At 34.4% G+C, this 19,992-nt stretch overlaps 1 protein-coding gene across 1 annotated transcript; it reads right to left on the bottom strand.

Annotated features, from left to right (window-relative positions):
• Positions 1-738: 738 nt before the first annotated feature.
• Positions 739-19,645, bottom strand: LOC110097983 (LRR receptor kinase SERK2; the record flags this gene model as incomplete). The annotated part of the gene is given in 10 exon segments (XM_020824672.2): positions 739-1,367; positions 4,622-5,016; positions 15,618-15,959; positions 16,251-16,391; positions 16,522-16,592; positions 17,467-17,532; positions 17,634-17,705; positions 17,800-17,943; positions 19,264-19,335; positions 19,513-19,645. Coding segments are annotated over 10 exon segments (1,751 nt in total), but the record flags the coding sequence as incomplete, so codon positions are not given.
• Between the last annotated feature and the right edge of the window lie 347 nt (positions 19,646-19,992).

Genomic DNA, 19,992 nt, shown 5'->3' with positions numbered 1-19,992 from the left:
TATCATAGTTGAAAGAACGGATATTTTTTAAAATAATTTTTTAGTATTAAATTATTTTGAATTATAAATTTTTATATTAAAATAATATTTTTAAAAATAATAAAAAAAGCCGCACCATATGAAACCTAAGTATCATAGCACAAAGAAGGGCAAGGGGGCAACTGCTTGCCACTCATCGTTGCTAATATTTAAATTCATTGAATATTTAAAGAATTCTTATGACAAGTTTTGGTTTTGTTTTGGGATAATTTTTTTATTGTTTTATAAAATTATTATAGATAATATAACTTTTTAAAACTTTTATAAAAAATAACCTTTTATTATAAATTTTTGAAAAAACTTAAAACGTGATCCTCAAAGCTAGAATTTCTAATTTCATGTAATCAAATGAGCCCTTGTAACGTTATCCTCAAAGCTATAATATACAAAAGTGTTGCCATAAAGATTGAAATCTTTAGCCCTTCAAAACAGCAACAAGCCCACCCTCTTACATTCGGGTCTCGTCTAGTTCTCCGGCTCCTTTTTTCGTCTTTAAAAGTGTCGGAACGGAGAAAGGATAATTTATTTCTTTTCAAATTGGTAGAAATACAGAGATTTGGGAGAAGGTATTTTGAAAAAATCATCTTAACAAACAACAAAATAATAATTCTTTCACCGATTCAAATCAAAGACGGAGAAATTACGGCCAAACAAACGAGGCCTCAACCATGCCAATCTGAATGAAAAATCAATACTTGTAGTTGGCTCATAGGAAAATCATGGTAATAATAATTGCATAGTCTTGGCTTACAAGATCACCCACCTCACATATAGCTCAAGAGATACAAAGTTGAGCTTATCTTCCTCTACAAGTCCAACTCTTGCAAACTTTAGCTATCCTTGATTTCTTCAAAACCAACAAATATAGAATCCATGTAAAAACATTCACATTAAAAAAAAAAAAAGAAAACTAAGGTTGGCAATGTAAATATTACTTTCAATACAAAACCAGCTAATGCAGCACCTTACAACAAAAAATTGGCCTTTTGAATACAACTAAACACAAATAACAATCATCTTCCACCAGACAACTCTATAGCATCCTGGTTATATATGGAATCATCACCCCAATCAAATCTCCTTTGAAGCATTTCATACTCCTGTCTTCTATTGACCTCAACCTGCTGCCATTCCTCCCATCTCTCCGACAAGCCCTCTCCTTCAAGCATCCGCACCACCTCCGACATCGATGGACGGTCTTCCGGCGTTGCTTGTGTGCACAGGAGAGCTACCTGGATCATCTTCTCCACTTCCTCAACATTGTAGTTCTTGTTCAAATTGCGATCGATTATGGATTCAAGACGCTTTTCTCTCACCAATTTCTTGACCTGTCCAAGTGTGGAACAAGAGCAAAGCGAACAGAATCATCATTTCATTTCATCATTAGCCATATTCAAATTGTTTAGAGTCGATTTTATGAGCCCGGGTTCTCCCATGAAAAGGACAAATCTAAGAATAGGATCTGGCATTGCAGAGCATGGAGCATCAAATTCTACATTGAAAATTAAAATGAAGCACCGAAAAATGGTATACTAAAACTTTATTAGAAAACAAAATGTTGCTCGGAAGTGTAATATATAATTCAATGAGATTCAACGACATTTACAATCACACTGAGATCAAACAATTTGGTATCAAGATGGAGCACCACATGAAAACTAGTTTGTCCATATTGAATGAAGATATATAAGGCAATTATAGTATAAGTTCTTAAGTCTAATTGGCATCAAAAGATTTTGTTGTCAAATCATATATTTAAAAAAAAAAGGAATATTTCAATAAAATCAAAAGATATAATAAAATAAAGCTTATGTAGAAGCCTTTATATATGAGGCATACTTAGCACATAAAACTTTTCTTCTTTTTTTTCTCTTACAAATTCTATTCACATGTGCTATACAATCAAGCTAAAGTAAGCCATAATGATGGTCATGGAGATGAAATAATCCAGTCATTCACATCAAGTTTTAAAGTACCAGATAAAAATGTGATGAATGTGCATAAAAATAATTTAGTGATTATGACTACAATATAATGTCAAATTACAAGGGGTTGTTCATTTCTTAGAATAAGTTTCATAATATATTTATATAATGTTATTTATTTAGTTATTCAATATTAATATATACATCTACAAATTATATGTTAATGAAAAGAATACTGGGATTTGGAAAAGATAGAATTTTGAGTTGAACTATATTTAATATTGTCTTATTATTGGGATATTTTGATTTCACTTCATATCTTATACTTTTTTAAGTTTTATATTATTCACTCATTAGTATATAAAAAATTTATCATTTTCTATTTACGCAATCTTTTGAAAAACACCTTGAGGCTTACGCCTCACCTCACAAATGAAAAACGCCTCAATACCCGAATACGCAATTTTAAACATTGCTAAGGCAATTATACTATAAGTTCTTAAGTCTAATTGGTATCAAAATATTTTGTTGTCAAATCATATATTAAAAAAAATAAGAATATTTCAAAAAAATCAAAATATCTATTAAAATAAAGCTTATGTAGAAGCCTTTATTTATGAGGCATACTTAGCACATAAAACTTCTCTTTTTTTTTTTTTGTTCTCTTACAAATTCAAGTCACATGTGCTATACAATCAAGCTAAAGTAAGCCATAATGATAGTCATGGAGATGAAATAATCCAGTCATTCATATCAAGTTTTAAAGTACCAGATAAAAATGTGATGAATGTGCATAAAAATAATTTAGTGATTATGAGATGACCGCTACAATATAATGTCAAATTACAAGGGGTGGAACATTTCTTAGAATAAGTTTCATAATATATTTATATAATGTTATTTATTTAGTTATTCAATATTAATATATACATCTACAGATGCTAAATGAGAATATTTTCTGTAATTGATTCTAAGATAATTGATAGCAAGATTGAAACTGAATACGTCAAGTGGCTTAGGTTATATGAATGTTTTTAAATAGAAATTCATAATTTAATTTTTAATACAACTTTGACTACATCTTTCAAGCAATACATTGTATACTAAACTTAGAATAATTATTCCTAAAATATGATTCGAGATTGAAAATTGCATGAACTTTTAAGCAATGCATTGAATACTACTACAAACACCATTTTTCTTTTATTATTAATGTGATTAGTTTCATTCTGTCAATTTCTTTTTTAAATCTCAATTGTTTTGTGTAAGGGCTCACTGATAATCTGCTAATGTAGATTTACTGATATATTTTCAAAGTCTTTACAAACATCATCTTTTGGAAGTGAGAATAAGGGGTAAATCAATAAAATCCATATTTCAGGTGACCCAAAAAAATTATTACTACAACGCCACCCACCATTGTTATTATTACATTGCCCACGCGTACCGCACCACCAATTCATAGTCCACCAATCTACCTCTCTACATTAACTGTGCATACAAGTATACAACTCCATTACATTTATATTCATCCTTCACCAAGATCATCATATGTTGGTTCATCCGTATACTACCATCGTTCTAGCCAGTTACTACCTCACCAGCACATTATATTGGACCATCCATTCACCATGAACCCTCTAGTCATCCCTTCCATAGAACTCAACACAAACCTACCCAAACTAGCCAGAGGAGCCTCGGCATGCTAAATGTAGATGGTATATTGGGCCTAATAATGATATGGTAGTCTGAACTAATATGACATGATTAGCTATACATCTTTAGTTTTTTTAATCAAATTAAGCAAGTTATGTGTCATGGATAAGGATAAATTATGGAGTTCAAGTCATATTTAATACGTTCAAGGCAATAAAAGTTTTTCTTTTTTTAATATAGAAAATGCCAACATTTATTTCAATAAATTAATTTTTTGTATTACATAATAGATTTTATTGATTTCTCTAACATTATGATATATTAGGGGGAACTTTCCGTGATGCTACTCGGCCATCATGTGTAACATGTTCATTGATATCTGCAAATTTGAGCAGAGGCTAGGTGACTTAGAGAAGCCGTGTGGGCTGAGTAATATGAGTGATAAAGATTTCGTTTAAGACGGTTTTCTTGCTACTTCTTAAAATAACTTTCTAGTAGAAAAATTTTAATTTTTTAACTAGAAAGCTGCTTTAAGAAGCAATAGGAAAACCGTCCCAAACAAAGCCAAAGTCTCGAGTATGCAAGGCAAAAGAGTAGAATCAATAGAACATGTTGATTGGCTCAATAATCAGATTATGGACTGTGGATACAAACAGTCGAGGAAAAAAAAATTTATGGAGTATGCTCTAAAAATATACCCCTTATCCTGATTATGCAGGAGATGAGTTATGAGAATGGTGCGGCGGCATGTAGCTAATATTACTAAATAGAAGCAAGCTCATATCACTGTGGAGATACAAGTGCACTTCACTACAACAGCTCAATAACAAATGAGTCATCATTGTAGAAGAGAGAGGAGAGAAAAGGAAAGGAAAATGTCTCCAAATGCTAGATAATAAAATTGAGTAAATAAATAGCCTTTAGAACAAAAGCTGTAGACCAGCCTATTTTGTGCTACTGCAGTTTCAGAAAATAAAAAGTAAAAGGACAAACGAACTTACATGGTCCAAGAGTAATACATCATCTTCCCCCTCCAAGCGTGAAAAATCTATTGCTCGTTGTCCTGTGACAAGTTCAAGAAGCATGATTCCATAACCAAAAACATCAGTTCTTTCTGATGATTTCCCTGTGGATAGATATTCAGGAGCTATGTGACCCATAGTCCCCCGAACTTGAGTTGTCACAGAAGTCTTCCTCACATCCACCAGTTTGGCCAGACCAAAGTCCCCCACAACAGCTTCAAAATCCTCATCAAGTAAGACATTAGCAGCTTTTACATCTCGATGAATAATCTTGGGATTACAATGTTCATGAAGGTACTCCAGTCCACGAGCTGTGCCTAAAGCCACTCGTTTTCTATTATGCCAATCTATGACCGGCTCCCCCGGTTTAAAATCTGCACTAGCATAATAAGAGCCGTATCCATAAGGCCTAAACCAAAAATAATTGATTTATTGATAAATTTAAGAGATAGTGATAATGATGCAGAGGTAGATTTAGAAATGCGGAAAGAGACGAGAAAACAAATTTATAGGAATAAAACATTACACCGAAATAGAAAACTGCATTCTATTGGCGTAGCTGACGAATATAGCAAGGATCCACAACGCAATTTAAAACACATACTTTCACCTTTATTTATTTTCTATTTTGCCACTGCGATGTCTAAATTTAAGCAGAGACAGCAGTATCCACATAATTCCGAAGAGTAGGAAATATCAATAGTTTCAACTACAAATTCTCGACCAATCGGAGTAGGAAAATCAAAGATGGAGAGGACACTGTAGATTTTTTGACATATAAATGACTACATCAAATGTCCCATCCCTTACATCAAATGCAATTTACTGATATAAACAAACGTTGGCAGAGCTACCGTAATTATAAGGTATATGTTGAAAGGGAAAAAAATATAATCTATAGGAATCAAATGATAGACCGACTGAGCTGGTCCAGCCAATCAACCTGGCCCCAATAAGGGAGGCCGATCTAGCTGGCATGCAAAAGAGTCCTGTGGGCCCCACTAGTGTGGGCGTCGGCCAAGGAGAGGGGGACCAAAGGAGATTAATTCTATCTTTAATTACTTATCATAAAAAATCAAAATTGGGAGGAAACTAATAAGGTTTATTTAGGGAAAGATGACTGATTTGAATTCAGATTTGAGAAGGAAATATGAAGGTTTATTTAGAAAAAAATTGTTGATTCGAATTCAAATTTGGGAGGGAATTAGGAAGGTTTTCTTTGGAGTTGGAGTAGTTTTCTTTGGAGTTCTTCCTAGCTGCGCCTAGGGTTTGTGGAGAGTCGATCTACCTCTCGAAAAACAGTTTAATTTGTATCTTGGTTAGTTGTGCAGATATCAATAAAATTAGCCCATAATCTCCTTCTTTCTCGTTGATTTTTGTTGTGTTTTCTATTCATTATTATTATTATTATTATTATTTTGCTATGTGAAGATCGGATTCCTATCAAATTTGTATAAGAGCACCTTTGTTGGGACCTATAATGGCAAAAAAGGTTGATGAGTTGGAGGAGAGGCTTAATGGGGAAGTTGAAAAATGCATATTTCAGAGAATGAATTTTAACAATTAAGGGTAGATTTTCGAATTTCGAATAGATGATGAAAAGGATGTTAGAGTTTCAAGCCACGATGGTATCATCAGAGGCAAAGGCACCGTTGATCAGACAAGGAAGTGGGAAAAATCCTAATATAGGGACGAGGAGGGAAGATCGGGAGGTAGAAATTTTATGGGAAGAAGAGGAGATGCCATCTTCAAAGCTACTTCAAGGAGAGGAACAGGTGAAGGGTATAACCGACGAAGAACTGGGACGGTGAAGATGGGAAAGTTGATTTGGGGGAGAAGGAAACATGGAGGACTCACAACACCCGCTACACTGGAGGAGGAACAAGCAATGGGGGCAGTAGCGATCCTAATGTAAGAAAGTTAAAGATGTCGATTTTTTAGAGAGAAGATGATCACGGGTGGATTTATCGGGTGGACCGATATTTTGTTGTGAATGGGTTGACAGAAGATGAAAAACTCACCACTGCGGCTCTGTATGGAGGGGAATGCCCTATCCTGGCACCAGTGGAGAGACTTGTGAGATCCGATCAGATCATGGAGGGAGTTCAAGGACTGTCTACAAGAACGATTTTGAACAAGTCGGTAAGAAGACTTCTGTGAACAATTTTTTGCCTTGTTGCAGGAGGAGACAGTGATAGAGTACCGGAAGAAGTTCGAGTACTACTGTGCTAGATGGGAACTTTATAAAAGGACTCAAGCCTGATATTCAAGCAGTTGTTCAAGTACTGAGACCACGTGGCTTAGGGGAGGCTATGGAGTTAGCCCAACTAGTGGAGGATAAAAACTCTTTGGAGAGTATCCGTAGCAACGGTTCGGGAGTCTCCCACCCCACAACCATTATATTTATGGCACCAAAAGTGCATACGGTACCTATTCAGAAGGAATCCCCAAGGGATAAAGGTCAAGGAGTATGACCAAGGGTAACTTCAAGATTGTCTGAATCAGAAATTCAGGAGATGATTTGGTGTTTTAGAGTAATTTTCTTTGGTGTAGTTCCTAGCGGCGCTTAGGATTTATGAAGAGTCGATCTACCTCTCGAATAACAGATTAATATATTGGTTTGTTGTGCCGATATTAATAAAATTAGCACATAATCTCATTCTTTATCACTGATTTCTGCTATCTTTTATCTTCATTATTGCTGGGTTTTTTTTTTAATGTGGAGATCAGATTCCTATCATTAAATTTCATAAATTTAATGGTCCTTCACATTTTAAAAACTGACATAATATAGACAATCAAAATATAGTCAATGATTAAGGTTCATATAACAAGAAATGAGATGAAAAGTAAGGGAAGTGGGGCAAGCAACCACTTGATTTCGGCTAAGTCTCCAAGAAGTGATTAAATTGACAGTCTCACCAACCCGTGAAATCCAAAAGCAAGTAGCACATCACAATTTTTAAATTCATAAAATAATAAATAAATTATAATTGATGGACATAATCAAAATATTCATCTCATTAAGAACATATTTTAAAACAATTTTCAAATCTCAAAGTACTCAAATATTTGGGAAAAAACTTCAAGAATTGATTCGAGATTATTCAAACTTCATTTTGAGCAAATTTATATTCAAGATAATGTTGTTCCCAAATCCAATGATATCAAGAATGCCCAAGTCAAAGTCTAACTGAGTTTATTCAAGCACTCAAAAACATAATTGAGAAGTTCTTTAAGCTATTTGGGAGTCAAAGACCGCAAATTTCATGCACTTATAGTTTGAATGAGCATCTCAATCACAAATTCGACAAACTTAAGGTCACTCGATTTTGAGTTTCAGAGTTAGTTAAGGCATTGCTATATCCAAAAAAAATATAAAATGATATAAGATGGTCTTTTTGAACCTATGATGCACCAACACTTCTCCTCAAAGAGGCATGCAGTGTCTGACACGTGTCTTACATGACACGTGTCAGACACACTAAAAGTGTGACCAATTGAAATATTAAATACAAATTGGACACCTGAGTCTTAAATATTTTATGATTTTTTTTAATATAATTTCTTGTAGTTGAAATTTTTATTTATTTAAAATATAAAAATTAAATTTCTTACGTCATGTCCACAACATCAAATCAATCGTCCGCACTCAATACCACATTCATAAAATATTATTATTTCCATGTCTCTTTGACTGTCGCGAGTTTGGTTTCACAACAATGTCCGATGTCATCTCAATATCGACGTCTAACATCGTTACAACATCGGTATTTAAAAATCATCTCAACATCAAAGTCTTACACTATCTTGACATTGATGCTCGACGCTTGCAATTTCTATACCCACAACTTGACAGTTCATCTTTGTTCAACGCTGTCTTAACATCTTTGTCCAACGCCCTCTCAACATCGACGACAGATGCTCTCTTGACATCGACAGCTGATACTTACTGCATAACATCGATGTGCGACTCTTGACAGCATTGTCGTCACCTCTCTCGATGTCTAATATACAACATTGATGCCCTATGCCCATCTCTCGACATCGTAAAATTAATCATTTTAAGCACAAATTCTAGTTAAATGATTTATTATTCCTAAATTATTTTTAATAATACTTATTCAATTTTTATACACTATTTTCAAAATATAAAAAATTATAATACCGTGTCCAACCCGTGTATGTGTCCTATACTTTTAATAATTGACATGTCCCATGTCCGTGTCGTGTCGTATCCATATCACTATGTACGTGCCTATGTATCATCATTTTGAACCATCTAATGTGTCACTCAATCTTTTATTAGAATGACCACAATCTCCTCTGCAAATTTATAAATTGACCCTGATCCATAACATTTGAAAATAACTTTCAAGCGGATAGAGTTTCAATACTCTAACACTCATTTGGAATCTCGAATGTCCATTTGCTGAGATTTCATTAATACAAACTTCCCTTCCAACAACTAACTTCCAATTTCGACAACTGATACAGACATCGAACATCATTCATCAAACAACTCCGATGTTCTCCACAACCATCGATCGATACTAACGTTCGTTGCCATTCATTGACTAGTGCTATAGTTTTAAATGAACTTGATGGGCAATAAGAGCTTTGCTGACATTCTATTCTACTTCCACATTCAATTTAGGTATGGTAAAAAAAACCTAAGCTAACTATTGGACCATATATGGGGTTGATAATTGTTTGATGAAAGTTGAAGGGACTATCAGTATCCCCATTACACTAAAAAAATTTCCTCAACAGGCAACCCATGTGATCCAATTCTAGTGATCAAACCTAAGTCGTCCTACAAAAATATCTTCGTGAGACCTCTAATAAATCTCTTGATGTTGTTACTTCTCTTCTTCACTTAGGGTGAACATTGTAACCCCTATTAGAATCCATGGATTATGAGGAAACAACCAAATAGCATAATCATGCTATCTCAGACAAAACTTGCTATCTTAGACAAAACTTAGTCAGGTTCATCTATCATTCTTAGCATTAATAACTTTGACCTCCATAAAGAAGACAACCTCCAAAGGGCCACTCTTGTTGAGGATTTGATCACCATTCTACTATTAAAAGAGCATCTTTCACAGACAGTACAAATTGAGTCTTTACTCTTTGATAAAAGTAAAAATAAAATAAAAAAAATACTAAGAGTATGCAAATTTCAAATAAAACAATCAAGATATCTTTGCCTAAAGCCAAAAAAAATACATATTATTAACCTTGAAATCATCAAAGTGGATTCAACGTTAACATGCTCATTTATAAAAGTGAAGCTTTGCTTCAAACAACTTAGAAATAACAGAACAAAATGTCAATAAAATTAAAGAGGTCGAGCTCATTTGTAAAGTGCATTAGCCCAACTTGGTTTGAGAACTTCCTCATAGTCAAGAAGGTCGGTAGAAATTAAATAATATATAGATTACACCGATCTCAATACGGCATATCCAAGGATAAATTCCCTATCCCATGCATGAATCAATTGGCTAACATCACTTCTAAGCATCAAATGTTTAGCTTCATTGATGCTTACTCCAATTATAACCAGGATGTGATGAACCGTACAAATGAAGTAGCCACCACCACCCAAATTGACAAAGGGCTACATTGCTATCGGGCATGCTGTTTCAATTGAAGATTGTCAGTGTAACCTATCAGCACCTTATGAACAAGTTCTTTAAGGACTTCATAGGGCAGGCGCACAAGGGAATATGCTGGTCAAATACTTCAAAAGATCACAGCATATCTTAGATCTAGAATAATGCATGCACCTCATCTAGCATTACACCAACCAACTCAATCCAACTTAATGTGCATTCAGGCTTCATAATTGATTCCTTTTCCATAGGCATTACCATCAAGGAAAGGCTCAAGTTTGGTTGATAGACTGAATCTAATGTTTGATCATTGCTCCATAGCAGTATACACATTCTTTATTTTGAAATCTTTTTTTATCTGAGAAGAGTTATGGATGAAGTTTCCAATATTTACCACTACCATATCATAAGATCTAGCAGAGAACAAATTTGAGTTTACTTCTTAAGGAAGAAGAGGTTATTGAATTACCATTGTTAGAATCCTCCAGTTCTGCTTCTTATCGACAATCTTCAGCTCAACTTCTTTCCTTTCAATAGGAGGTTTGCTACTTTTGTTTTGTTCTTCCTCTTGATCAATATGGAAAACATATTTTTTTCTGGCCAAGATCTTTGGCAGGGAAGGGTAGAAATTCATTAGAGATGTTATAATGCATTCCTACCATATATTTTGTCAACATGGACATGTCTTCCACTGACGCAGAAATTATCAAGGCTTATCTCCTGAAAATTATTTTATATTCATGCGCGCTTTGTTCTTTTTGCTAGTGCAACCCGTGCCATTTACTCTATATTTATTTATATCCATTAATGTTAAATTTGTGTCTAAACATCTGCTTAAATTGCCCCTGGATAATGTAGTCACCCATGATAAGGATGAGCATTCCACCAAGTCGAAGCATGTTTTGTGAGTTTAAGTTGAGCAACAACAACAACAACATCAAGCCTTTGTCCCACTACGTGGGGTCATCTACATGAATCCTTTTCCTCCATTGTGTCCTGTTAAAAGTCAAATTCTCATTTAAATCTAATAAAGAAAGATTTCTAATATTTTTTAATCAAGTCTTTTTAGATCTACCTCTACCTTTCTTAATATAAGTCAAATCTAATACCTCTACTTTTCTAACTGGGTCATCGGAAGGCCGCCATTTTATGTGACCAGACCATCTAAGGCGCCTCTTTGTAATCTTATCTTCCACTGGAGCTACTTCAACCTTTTCACGTATATGCTCATTTCGTATCCTATCTCTACGGGTAAAGCCACTCATCCACCTGAGCATCCTCATCTCTACAACACTTAACCTAGTATTTTGCTTCTCTTTTAATGGCCAACATTAGGCACCAAAAAGCATTGGTCTCACCACCATCTTATAGAATTTTTCCTTAAGTTTGAGGGGACTTTTCTATCACACAACAAGTCTGATGCATCCCTCCACTTCAACCATCCAACTTGAATTCTGCTGATAATATCCCTATCTATTTCACCATCACTCTGAACAATAGATCCAAGATATCTAAAATGTGTACACTTATTAATGACTTGATTGCCCAAAGTCACAATCCCCTCTACAAAAATTATACTCCATATATTCATTTTTGGATCTACTCAAGTGAAATCCTTTAAACTCTAAGGTTGACCTCCATAATTCAAGTTTACGTTCAACTCCCTCTCTAGTCTTATCAATAAGAAGAATACAAAAAGCATACACCAAGGTACATCTTGCAAATGTCTAGTGAGAACATCCATGACTAAAGCAAAAAGATATGTGGCTTAAGGTTGATCCTTGATGCAATCCAACTGAAACAGGAAAATTTGGTCAAATCACCTTGTGTTTGAACACAAGTAATAGCTCCTGCATACATATCTTTAATGATTTGAATATAAGCATTATTAACTCCTTTCTTTTCAAGAACTCTCCATAGCACTTCTCTTGAAACTTTATCAAATGCTTTCTCTAAATCAATAAATATCATATGTAGATCCTCCTTATTCTCTATATTTCTCCATCAAACCTCTCAATAAATGTAAGGCTTCCATAGTAGACCTACCCGGCATGAATCAAAATTGACTTTGAGAAACATTAGTATCACGCCGCAACTTACGCTCCATAACTCGCTCCCATAATTTTAAAGTATGACACATTAACTTAATTCCTCTGTAATTCGCACAATCTTGTGCGTCACCTTTATTCTTAAAAATAAGAATTAATACACTCATTCTCCACTCATTTGGCATCTTTTTAGTCTTCAAAACAGTATTAAAAAGTTTAGTAAGCCAAAAAATTCCTTCATCTCCTAAGCATTTTCACAGTCCTATTAGAATATCATCAGCTCCAACAGCTTTTCCACACTTCATTTTCTTTAAAGCCTCTCTAACTACGGTTTTACTAATACGTCGATAAAAAATAGAAATCATGTGAGTTTGAGTTAAGCAAAAAAAAAATAGCCGCAAAAACTAAAGCAAATTTCAAGTTGATCCACCAAAAAATCATCAAAGGTAGGGATATTAATTCAGCTTTTACCTACATCTTCTAAAAAAGGCCCAAGATCCTTCATATTCTAAGTGATATTCTCACCTACTAAAACTTTCGTTGGCCTATTGTTGTCTTGACGGCAATAACTTCCTCTGGGATCAATCTTTCTGATATTTTGGTCCTAGATCCACAACCAAGGATCTACTAGCTCAATATCTTCATCATCACAACTATCTATATTGAAGGGGTGTAACTAGGTTAGCGAAGTGATTAGAGATTTCTCTTTTTGATCTCAACTTCTCCTTATCTTATTCTTCAAGTATAAGGTCAAGAATTGTTCTCATGTCTTCTTGTAGTCGATTTTCATCAACACCGTTCACCAAAGTTTTTTTAAGGGTTTTTTTTTAACCTGGAGCATGACACCAAAATTTGATCCATTAGCACTGTCAAGACATTGAAAGGAAAACGACAGATACATTGACATGAATCAATGGAGCAAATTTGTTAACCTGAACTTTTAGTTTTGGTGTATGAAACAAAAAAGTATTATTAAGGGGAAAAAAACAAAAAATAAGGAGGAAAATGATGCTTCCATTAATCCCCCCTTTGACCCTCTTAGTTTCTTTCTCCTCAGAGTCTCTTGCTACTCTCGTTACTCTTTGATTCTCAAATTTTTCTAAGCACGATTTCTTTAAGATTCTAACTTAATAGGCTCACAGCAAAGAGGCTAGCCTGTACTTCTTCAACAAAGCTTTATATAAATAAGAAATGCTGATTATAAAAGATAGGTATTTAATGCAAGACATCAAGACTTTAATTATGAGAGTTTCAAAGACGCAGCACCAAAATGTAGGGTTAAAATTGTGCATTGTAAGTGCCACGCTATCATCATTGTTGCTTGGCAAATAACATATAGGCACGAAGTCGCTTGAATCTTAGGTGCTTCTTCACAAGACCTTTTTTTGAGTTCCCTCTTAACCTTGACTCTCTTTGCAATGGTGCTCTTACCTCAAGTACTCCTCGACAACATCTTAGATTCTCTTAAGAGCCCCTTTCTTAGTTTCCAAATATATTTGATTTACCCCCACATTATTTATAATCAACAATCTTTCCTACATTTATAAGGAAAATTAAAGAAGTTAGTGGCTTTATCCTTGTTGCGTGCTTGAATATACGTGGCAATAGAGTTAGGAAATATTCGTCTTAGCGTTGCACGAGTATTCCGCACACAAACAGAAAAGAGAAAATGAACACCAAGGTTTTTACGTGGAAACCCTGTAAAAGGGGGAAAAACCACGGGGGCCTCGCCCAGTTTGAACGAATCCACTAGTATTTGTTTGAAGTACAAAGGTTGATCCGTCTTATGAATCAAGACGATCAATTTACAATCAACTTTTCACAAAGTTACAAAGTTCTGCAGATTCCCGGCGTTTCCCAAAAATCCGGCAGAGTTCCGGCGTCTTCAGGCGACAGGAAGAGCTCCGGCGGTGGTCAAGGAGGTGAGGAATCTCCTTTTCCCCTTTCTCCTCTTCTTCTTCTCTCTCTTCCCTTGAGTCCCCTTGGTGTAGAATGAGGGCTCTATTTATAGTTTTTCCATAGCCCGTAAATGGCGTGAGATAAGGGCGATTGGGAGTGGTTTGAATGGACCAAGCGATATCGAATCCTTGATCATAGCCACGTTCGTTGGTCTTTGAAGGCTGATGTCGGAATTTGATGATCTTGGGCTCGTTGGATTCGTCTCGTCGAGCCGTTCGATTCGAGTATAAGCTCGTCAAAATCGGAGACCGTTTGGTAACTCAAATTGCGGTTTGAACCTTCCAACAGCGCTTTGGACCCTTGATTCGGACTCATTTGGGCTCGGATTGGGTTGATCTCGGTGTCGTTGGGTTCGTATTTCCGAGACGCTCAGTTTGACTATAAGATCGTTGGAATCGGAGTTCGGGTGCTTTCAAATTTAATTTTTGAAGATTCCAACTAGCTTTTGCCTCAAGATTCGTGCCCGATCAAGATAATTTTTGCATGATGTATCAATCCTAAATCATAAAGAGCTTTGAGAACCAATAACACAATCGTATTAGAATAGTCGAAGATCACAAAACAACCATAAAGCAAATCACCAGAAAATACCAATGGTCACGAGTTCCAACACTACCCAAAAGATCCGTAATAGAGAAATTGCAAGGAAGAAAAAATAGCAGCAAGTCACGAAAACTAACCATACTTGAAAATACAAGAGAATTCATAAGAGAGCCGGAGGTCAGTAAAAATGGAAATCCCATAAACAAGTAAGGATCACAAGTGGTCTGCATCACATAAGCTTTAACAACTGAATGTGCAATTAGTGTTTACTTATGTTTGTTAAAATATTGATAGGTGAAGGTTAATATACAACAATTTATAGGAACTAGTTCTTATGCATAAGTCTTCATACTTATAATTTCAATTTCTAATTTATTAGGAAACAATTAAACATAATTGATAAAATAATTTTTCAAAGATTGGATTCCTCCTTGCAATCTATTTTAAAAGCCATATTTTATTGACACGAATACATAATGAATGTTAGTAAAACTAATTCTCTTAGAGGTGTCACATGATGAAGCAAAGAAATCGACCTTCATACAGCCGCAAAAGAAAGAGTACAAGGGTAGGATTTGGGAAACTTCAATTTTACTAGTTTAGGATAAGGCAGCCTTAGACACTTGATTGTGATTAGATTAGGGCTTATTTCAATAAATAATTAATAAAAAAGGTATGAACAAAAGCAAAGACTATAAGTATCATGAGGTCCTTGTAAAAATAATGGAAAACCGATCAAAATGTTGAAAAGTAATTATCTCATATAAAATCACCTAAAAGATGCTGAGTAAAGAAAAGAATCTTTACCTCTTAAGCGGTAAGCAACACTCAAATTTTGCATGAAAGGATATACCAAAAGGCGTTCCGTTGGTGTAGTGCAAAATCCTATCAACCTTAATAAGTTTCTATGTACAGCTACACTTATCAACTCCACTTCACGTAGAAAGGCAGCTTCCCCACCAGGACTTTCATAATCAATTAGCCGCTTGACTGCAATTTTTGTACTATCTTGAAGTACTCCTTTATATACTTTCCCAAAGCCACCCTGCCCAAGTATGTTCTTCTCACTGAAGTTGTCAGTTGCAATTTCAAGTTCACGCCATGCAAATCTTCTCAATTGCCCAAATGCAATTCTCCGGTCATCTTCACCTGGTAATCCAGTTGAAGAAAACATGGTAGATTTTGAAAGCATCATTTTTTAGCAAGATTATGGGAAGGTATGTCACGAGCATAAATCAAAAGTTCAGTTTAATAACAAATATATGGGAGTGTAATCAAACAATATATTAAGTATTTAAAAGAATTTTCTCCACAGTTAAATCATCCTTCAACTTTAAACCATTCAACTTGAGGAACATTGCCTAAAATCAGGCGCATTTTAGCAGCATAAATCACCATGTGAACTAAACAATTCGGGTAGTAATAAGCAGAAATACGGACCCGTGACATCAACAAAGGCTTCCTGTCTAAAACCGTCTCTCCTCCTTCTGCACAATAGAAATAGAGCAACAGCTAAAATGAGAACTATTGCTCCACCAATGCTTCCAAGAATCACTTTGATCTTCGAACTGTTAGATCCTCCTGTCAGGGCTCAAAATAAGGACATACAAAGTGATTTTCCAATAACCAAAGCAATACATAGCGACAATTTTTGTCTCATGGAATGCAAAATTTATAGCCAGATGTGATAATTGCGTGATTGATAGTATACCAGTATCAGTTGTATCCGATGCACAAATTGAAGGGAAGTTTCCCCCACAATTCAGACTGTTCCCTGTAAAGCTGTTCCAATAATAGAGCCCAATCAAGTTCAAATGTTTAGTAAATTTGATGCATTTCAAACTTTTAGGATAATCAATGTGATCATGCTGAGATTTGAAATGAGGAAAATGCCAAAATAGTCCCATGACTATTAATAAGTTCATAATTTTGCTGTAGTTTTGCACCGCCCCAATTTAGTCTGTCAACTATGATCCAATTTGGCCCCTCCATTGACAAATTGTCAAAATTAACAAAAATGCCGCAAGTCTCTCACAATTCATAATTTGAAGAGGGCATTTTAGTACAAATATTATACTTTTCTATTTTCTTAAGAAGGCGGCTTACCATGCTCATGCAAGATGTACACGAAGTAGCAGCGAGGGCTCATGCACTTGCACATTGTGAGAGGTGATCTCTGACCGAGTGGGATTTTGAGTGTGAGAGTAGCGAAGCAATTTTCAATGACACCATTCGTAGATATATTTTTGCAACAAGGGTTTTTGGAGTTTTGTAGCCAATTGCACCATTTTTTTAGTAAAGATTTTGGAATTCTACAACAAACGACAATATTTTTGTAACAATGTTTAAGATTTAGTTTAGGTTTTGCATGCCAAACACAAGTATTTATTATAATTCACTGAAAAAATAGAGCATCATAAGAAACATAATCTCACATATACTTGCACTATCTAAAATACCCTCAAACAACTTTGGTGTCAACTTTAAATGTCATTTCAACCCAGGGATCAAATTGGATCAATTTTCATTAGTCGATAGATTAAATTGAGGCAGTGTGAAACTTGAGATAAAATTGGGCACTTAATAATAGTCGGGGCCTCGGGGGACAATTTCAACCTTTTTCTCAATTTGAAATTAAGCAAGTATCTCTCCATACTTGTATCTAGCAACCTGAAAGAGTCGATCAGGTATCCGTCCAGTAAGATGATTAAATGCTAGCCGGCTGCCAAAACAAAACAAAACTGTCAGCAAAAGGAAAAATGAAGACGCAGCACCATGCATAGCAAACAGCTTATGGTAGAAGTTATTGATGCTAAAACTTACATGTCATTTAAGTTCGAAAGTTTTGAAAGGGACTCAGGGATGCTTCCACTGAGATTATTGTCGCTTAAAATCCTACTTGCAATGATATCAAAAGCAACAATTATTATGACGTAAAATGAAATAAATAATAAAATGAGTATGTCAATGTTATTCATAATTTACTTACAACGTTTGAAGCTTAGAAAGCTTGCCAAGAGAATCTGGTATTTGTCCGGTTAGTTGGTTATTTTCTAAGACTAAGCTTCTCAAACTGGAAAGATTTCCGAATTCTTCAGGAATTTTACCAGTAATCTTATTACCTGGCAATGATCTGCACGTGTAACGCAATCAATTTATAATTCCATCAAAAGAAATTTTTTTTATTTGTTCTTTTTGTGGTTTAACACTGTCGTTGCCAGGTCCCAAGTCCTGGATGAGAAAAGTGGAGGATTGCGTTAGGTAGTCGACAGCCAGCGTAAAACTTGTCGAACAATAATGACATGAATCCTGCCGACCCCACGTAGTGGGATAAAGGCTTGATGTTGTTGTTGTTGTTGTTCTTTTTTGTGGTGTTCTCTCTTTTTAGATTTGTTTTGGATGAGAAAAGGAAGAACAGAAAACCGATAGCAGTTATTTTCAGAGATGCTAACAATAATTTTCATAGAAATTTACTTGAATTATCATGCATGTATTATAAATCCTTGGCCGACGCATATTATGCAAACAACAAAGATATGGAATCAAGTCTCGCTAATTTTATAATAACTGACTTGTCTTTCTTTAAAGGGTTATATCCTCCATATTGGAATAACAGCTGTCACCATAAGAGCTTAACAATGCTAATAAGGTTAATAGAAAACAACTTGATATATCTCACTATGCTGTATATAGGAAAATATAAGAGAGAATAGGAAGGAAATAACATGGAAAATGTCCACAATTAAAATAAAATATAACAGAATAAAGACAAATTATATATAATTACTACTAGTTTCCTATATGTAAATCTCTTTGATAATACATCCCTCAATTCGGAGAATATATATCATGAATATTCAATTTCCTGTCAATAGCGGAGAAATGAAGCCGTCTAAAGGCTTTTTAAAAATATTTGTCAATTGTTCTTCATAGGAGACATAAGTGAGTTTTTCTTAAACAAAATACCTTTAATAAAATGGCTATCAACTTCAATATATTTTGTTCTTGTATGAAAAATAAGGTTACTTGCAATATGATTCTTAATTATCACACTTAGAGCCATACGTTGAGCAACAAGAGAGCCAAATTCTTAATTATCACACTTAGAGCCAAATTTAGAATGGTCCATAGTCAACAGGATCATCCAAATTCATTTACAAAAACATGGACCAAAGTAAAAAATATATCAAGATGCACAAATCAATAAATCTATGGTGCTATACACATAAAAACTAAGGGAAACAGATAATAAAGTTCTGAGATGGAATAATTACAAAGCAAGAAATACTCAAACCTAGCCATTATTCATAGGAAGCGAATAATAGTTAAGATCGGATGATGAATCAAAATGCACTTGTTCCTAAATTATGTTTAGAAGATATGGGATAAAATAAATGACTCTAAGCATCAAATACATAAAAAAATAAACATTTATGAAATTATGTGAACTTACAGAGCAGTGAGATAAGCCAACTGCCCAATACTTGGTGACAAGATTCCATTAAAACCCATGTTAGGCAAAGTTCTGCAATAGAAAGAAACATAGAAAAAAAATCAAATATTCTAATACAATTTTATCATATCAAGAAGTTCAACTGAGTTTTTTTTTTTTCTTTTAATTAAAGGTCCTTTTGAATTCATGCAATATCATATTAAAAAGTATTGATAAAAACAGTAGTTTCTAAGTACTTCGCTGACTTACACTTGAATGACTTTGTTGTTACCATCACAAATAACAGAATTCCAAGTGCAAGGATTAACCTGGTTCTGATTCCAATCAGCAAGCTGATTACTAGAAGCATTTAATTTAGTTTTCATGTCAATCAACGCATCCCCTAAAACAGAAGAAAAATGCTGTTAGTTCTCATACCGAAGGTCAACTCACTAGTTATATCATAAGTACTCCTACGAAATGAATATACTATGGCACATGAAAACTACTTCAAAATAGAACAATTTTTCTATGTACATCCAACTTTGCTCAGCACAAGAATGGTTAGAACAACTGAATTCATTCATATATATTCAAATAAGATCAAAATGTTGATAAGAGAAAAAAAAAAACCTTAATCAAGAATATGGGTTTAAAATTTGTTCAAAGTTGAAAGTTTTACTAAGCCCATAAATAAAATATCTGGAATAAATGGCGTTAATCTATTTTAAAAAATAGAAATTGTATTCT

The sequence above is a fragment of the Dendrobium catenatum genome, unplaced genomic scaffold (genome assembly GCF_001605985.2).
Source record: "Dendrobium catenatum unplaced genomic scaffold, ASM160598v2 fragScaff_scaffold_455, whole genome shotgun sequence".
In the NCBI taxonomy this organism is placed as follows: Eukaryota; Viridiplantae; Streptophyta; class Magnoliopsida; order Asparagales; family Orchidaceae; genus Dendrobium; species Dendrobium catenatum.
The sequence above is the reverse complement of the archived record's forward strand: the minus strand, read 5'-3'. Positions and strand labels throughout refer to the sequence as shown.